We start from the raw sequence: 5,916 nt of genomic DNA on the forward strand, positions 1-5,916 counted from the left end.
ACTGAAAAGAAATGGGGCCAGGGAGATGGCTCAGTGGAATAAGCACTTCCCTGGCAAGTGCAAGGGCCTGAGTTCTGAGTTCAATCCCCAGTTCTATAAAAAAAAAAAAAAAAAAGGGTATGAAAAAAAGAAGGGAATGAAGATGTGGTACTTTTTGGCTCAGACCTCTCTTAATCCTAAAGTGTAAATAAACAGGTTAGAAACAGTTGATTCCAACACCAAACCACTCTCCTCAAAAGGGAAAAAGAAAATACTTATCTCAACCTACTTTGAACATGCGAGGTGCCACATGAGTGTCCCTTCCAGACCACATCTGCTTAATGAGCTCTGCATAGGCCTCTGCAATCTCCCCTTTCATGCCCAGAGGGTTGTCTCTGTTGATTTCGGCCTCATACTCATCTTTGAGAAAGTAGTCAGTCAGTGGTGCGGTGTTGCTCAAGCACTGAAACAGAAACCCATCACTAAGCAAACAAGGAGACAAGAAAAATCAGGCTCTAAAAGGCTGCTGAGGTTCCAACCTAACGAAAAGTTCCCAGTAGAAAAGTACAGCCTTAGGAGACTATGCTGAGGGCCCAGCAGGGGTTGACTGACGGATACAGTCTTAGAGGAGGTAAACACTGCTTCATATACTTTTTTCACCCAGCTAACTGAAGGCAAAAGCAAAATGTATTTATTCAGCAGGAGATTGTTTTTAAGGTAATTTGTTTCACTGGAAAGGACTGGGAAATTCCAGTTTCCTCAGCAGAAAAACTATAATAAAGCCAAAAAAGAGTTAAAAGATAGGGCCGGCCAGATAGCTCAGTGGACTAAAGCACCTGCTTAGGCAGAGTGCAACAGTGGGGATTTGATTCCCCCCACCTGCATACCATGCTGACCCCGCCCCGGAGGCTGGCCCCACCCCCGAGGCACACTGAGATGGGGATTGAGACTGGGCCTGGGGGTGTGCACCTGTAATCCCTGTCCTTTGGAGGCTGCAAACAGGAGGAAAACTATGAGTCTGATCTAGGTAGTGAGACCCTGTAGACCCTGTAGTAAATACACTAAAAAAGAAAAAAAAGCCAAAGACAAATACCTTACCACAACCAAAATTATGAGGCAAAAAGTCAGGAAAATCAGCACAGAAACCATAAATAATACATGTGGGACAAGGAATATAGCTCAGTGGCACAGCGCCTATGTGGCAAGTGCAAGGTCCTGAGTTCAAATCCAGTACCCCTTGGAAAAAGTCATACATGTGTGTATAAATTTTAACTAGTTTTATTAAAAAATGAAGGCAGGTGCTGCATTTTATCAAATAAATCTTTTACATTTACTATGATAATCATACAGGTTTCTCCTTTGTCGCTGGTGATTTATTTTTCAGATATTAAACCAACCTAATTCTCTTGGCATAACTCTCATGTGGTATTTTAATATAACTTTTAATTAGTTATTACTGAATTAGATTTGCTAAAATTTTACTTAGGTCATCTGTGACTCCAGACATGAGATTTAATGGACTAAAATCTCTGGCCAGGTATGGTAGTACACATCTGTAACCCCAGCATTTGGGAGGCTGAGGCGTGAGGATTGTTGAGAGGTCAAGGTCAGCCTGAACTGCATAGTGAAATTCTGTCTCAAAAAAGACAAATAATATTTTCTACTTTAAAAAACTGTCTTATCAGATTATCGTATCAGCATATACTGCCTTAGGAAATGATTTGACAAGCTTTTCTTCTGGATGGTTAACAACCTAAGTTTGCAGACCAAAATTAGAGAAAAAGGAGGGCTACAAGGAAAACCAACGTTTTGGCCCTAGCCTTCTAAGGTCAATTAAGACTCAGGACATATGAGAACTTGTACTGTAACGTCACGTACCTCGGTAGTGTCCCAAATTTTCTGATCAAGAAGATTATGGGGCCAAAGAGGAAAGTGATCGATGACGTAGAGTGTGCCTAAGGAGAGTCACAAGGGGAGAAGACACTCTCTCAGGCTTTCACAGAGAGCACATTGGCCAAGCATTGGCCGTGACTCATCCACATGGCTGACACTGACAAATGTTCTACAATCTGAGGTACAGGATCTCAGGATAAATCCTGAGGGCATTTCACTGACCTTCTCAGACCAAAAAGCTACAACTCTTGTTGCATAGGTCCTGCTTTACCTTGGTCTTAACCATCCAGTAGAAAAGTATGAAGACGAAATATAGGAAGTAAAGCCATGTTGTTATGTTGAGCTGCTGGGGACTCAGGTCAATAATTTCTGACATTGCCAGTTAAACAGAAGACCCAATGCTATTATGGGCTACTGGACTCTTTTAGAATATTTTGCTGAGTTTACACACCTATAATATTCAATAACGGAACTTTAAAAAAATGGGGTATAACTATGAATGTCCATTTTGTATCTGTGTATTCAAAGCGGTTGGGATAGATATATAGTTGCATTCTCTTAATGAATAGAATGATTTTTTCTAATGGTGTTTGTAAGTAGGATCACAAGTCTGCATCTTGTACAGCAATTAACCGCTAAGAAGAATATATGCAGTGTATTATTTGTTGAAACTGTACTCTCGATTTGATTTGAAACTGTCTCATTGCTATATGTTTATCAATAAAACTTTGGAAAAAAAAAAAAAAAAGAAAATGATTTGACAATCTTGTCTTTTTTTTTGTGGCACCAGCTTAGGACCTTGTGCTTGACAGGCAGGCACTTAGCTGTGTATCTATCTCCCTGACCTATACTTCTTCTATTCCATGGGACTTTTTTTTTTTTTTTTTTCGGAACCAGGGATTGAACTCAGACTCTTGCGCTTGCCAGGGAAGCACTTATTCCACTGAGCCATCTCCCCGGCTCCTAAATAGAAAGATGGGGGCACGAACCGGCGACCTCGTGCTCTAGAGCCCGCGCTAGGTCGCCGCCTTCCATGGGACTTTTATAGTTGGCTTGTTTTCTTTCTTTCTTTTTTTTTTTTTTTCAGAACCAGGGATTGAACTCAGGCCCTTGTGCTTGACAGGGAAGCACTTATTCCACTGAGCCACCTCCCCGGCCCTAGGGACTTTTATAGCTGACTGATGCTAATATATTCTAAAATCTTTAAATACATTTACTAGTAAACCCATTCAAAAAAAGAATTTTTTTTTCCTTTCTGAAACAGGGTCTCCGTATGCAGTTTCAAAGTAGCCTCAAGCTCACATTGTAGCTCAGAAGCTGGTCTCTGCAACAATCCTCCTGCCTCAGCATCTGGAGTGCTGGGATTACAGGTGTGAGCCACGCTAATCTCAATCCCAGTCTCAGCATACCACAAGGGCAGGGCTGGCATGGCTCACTGCATGCCAGGGTTCAAAACCCAGATGCACTCTGCCTAAGCAGGCACTTTAGTCTACTGAACTATCTGGCTGGCCCTGAATTTTCTTCTCATTAAAGAAATTGATGGGCCAGGGATATAGCTCAGTGGCACAGCACCTGCTCGGCAAGCACCAAGTTTTGTTTGTTTTCTTTTGGCTGGCTCAGGCTGCTGTAAGGGCAGGTATGGTAAGGCATGTGGAGCTGGGGATTGAACCATGGTCCCCTGCGCCCGACTGGGTTTGCCAGAGCAGGTGCTTAAACAACTGAGCTAACCTGCAAACCCTGAGGTCCCAAGTTTGATTCCTAGAAAAAGTAAAAAATTGATTCAGTATTTAAAACCCTTATAATAAAGGAAGTTGTAAGGAGAATCACTACAAGTCCAATCTACATAATGAAACTCTGTCCTAAATTAAAAAAAAAAAAAAAAGTTTTTCTATTTTTTTCCTCTATAAGGTAGGTAAACGGGGTTTTCAAGGTGACTTGCTCATCTTATCTAAACTGTCCAATTACATAAAGGTTTTACTGTCTCTCAACAATCTTTGGGGCTGGGGAGATGGTTCAGTGGAGTAAGTGGTTCCCTGGCAAGTGTAAGAGCCTGAGTTCAATCCCCAGTTCCACAAAAAAAAAAAAGAACAATCTTTGTAAATGTTAGATTATAGTGGGCCAGGAATATAGCTCAGCAGCACAGCACCTGCCTGGCAAGCACAAAGTCTTGAGTGCAATTCCTAGTATCAAAGAAAAGCACAAAAGATTATAGTTTCTTTCTTTATTCTTGCCATTTGTCTTTCTCCCTATGAGTCTTCTCAGCAAATTATTAGGGTTTTTTTTTTTTCAAAGAATTACATTTATAGCCAGATGTGGTGGTAGTACAAACCTACAATTCCAGCAAGATTACACACTAGAGCCAGAACCAGGTTATAACTTTAGTGACTGACTTAATGAGACCTTCTCTCAAAAAAAAAAAAAAAAAAAAAAAAAAAAAATGGGTATAGAGATGCTTACCTGTAATTCCAGCAATGGAGAGGCTGAGGCAAGACTGCCATGAGCTGAAGGCCAGCTGGGCTGCACTGTGAGTTCAGGGACAGCAAAAGCTACATACTACATAGTAATACCTTATCTCAAAAAACAAAACAAAGGGGCCGGCCTGATAGCTCAGCAAATTAAAGTACCTATTTAGGCACACGCATGGGTTTGGGGTTCAATCCCCAACCTGGTATGCCAGCCCCACCCCCAGGGCATGCTGAGATGGCGAATGAGACTGGGCGTGATAGCACACACCTGTAATCCCAGCACCTGGAAGGCTGAAAAATAGGAGGATCACTACAAGTCTGATCTCTATAGAGAGATCCTGTAGACCATGTACTAAATAATTTTTTTAAAAAGTAAAAAACAGGGCCAGGGAGATGGCTCAGTAGAATAAGTGCTTGCCTGGCAAGTGCAAGGGCCTGAGTTCAATCCCTGGTTCTGTCAAAAAAAAAAAAGTAAAAAACAGGAAAACAAAGATGAAGACCCTTGATTCAATTCTTAGTACTGGGGAAAAACAAACAAACAAATGTTTGAACCAAGTAAAGCAGAAGACAACTGTAACAGGACTAAGTACAAGCCCAGCTGGGCAACTTGTGAGATCCTTTCTCAAAAGAAAAAAAGCAACAGTCTGGGGATGTACTCAACACAAAGGACCAAAGTTCAATCCTCAGTATAAGAAAAGAAAAAGAAATTTCAAGTGGTTTGTGTGATCCTGAGTTCAAGGCCTACAACTGACCAAAAAGCCCAACCCCATCTCAAAATAAAAAAGTACTGAGTATACCTGCACACCACAGCTCAGGTGAGCTTCCACAATAGCAGCACCCTCCATGGTACTGCTACTACACAGAGTACCATGAAAACAGTGTGTCCTCACTCCATAGATAGAACACACTACTTTCACATCTGGACCTTTCTGGACATACATCATTTTCTTTCTTTAAAAAAAAAAAGTATATAGTACACGGTCTACAGGGTCTTACTACACAAATCGGACTCATAGTGATCCTCCTGTTTTCAGCCCCCAGCACTGGGATTACAGGGTCTTACTACACAAATTGAACTCACAATGATGCTCCTGTTTTCAGCCACCAGCACTGGGATTACAGGCGCATGCCACCATGCCCAGTCTCAATCACAGTCTCAGGAAGCCCTGGGGGCGGGGCCAACACTGCATGGAATGCTGGGGATCAAACTCTGACCACTGTGCTCTGCCAAAGCAGGCGCTTTAATCCACTGACTATCTGGCCGGTCCATGCTTCGTTTTCTTCCTCCCTTGGCTGATTTTAATATGTATCTTTTTGGTATAATATACTGTTATCAGGAGGCTTATGGCTTTAGATGAGTCCTGTTAGCAAAGCATGAAAACTGAATGTGGGTCTAGGGTCATGGTTCAGGTATTCTGAGTTTCACCTCTCCATAGACCAACCAGAAAAGTATTCCAATACTTTCTAGGGCGATCATACCATAACAGTAAACAAAATTCAAAAGTATTTTTACTGGGGCCAGGGAGACTGCTCAGTAGAATAAGGCCTTGGGTTCAATCCCCGGTTCTGAAAAAAAAAA

The 5,916-nt window shown here is 41.8% G+C and overlaps 1 protein-coding gene across 3 annotated transcripts in view; it reads right to left on the reverse strand.

The window, feature by feature from the left end:
- The window catches only part of Usp4 (ubiquitin specific peptidase 4), a 55,179-nt gene that overhangs the window by 29,099 nt on the left and 20,164 nt on the right, over positions 1-5,916 (reverse strand). For all 3 annotated transcript variants that reach the window (XM_004625091.2, XM_004625090.2, XM_023705952.1), the window contains one exon: positions 269-442. In XM_004625091.2, coding sequence (XP_004625148.1) covers positions 269-442 — 174 coding nt within the window. The remainder of the gene's footprint in view (positions 1-268; positions 443-5,916) is intronic.

This window comes from Octodon degus, unplaced genomic scaffold (genome assembly GCF_000260255.1).
Source record: "Octodon degus isolate 3935 unplaced genomic scaffold, OctDeg1.0 scaffold00008, whole genome shotgun sequence".
NCBI classification, from domain to species: domain Eukaryota; kingdom Metazoa; phylum Chordata; class Mammalia; order Rodentia; family Octodontidae; genus Octodon; species Octodon degus.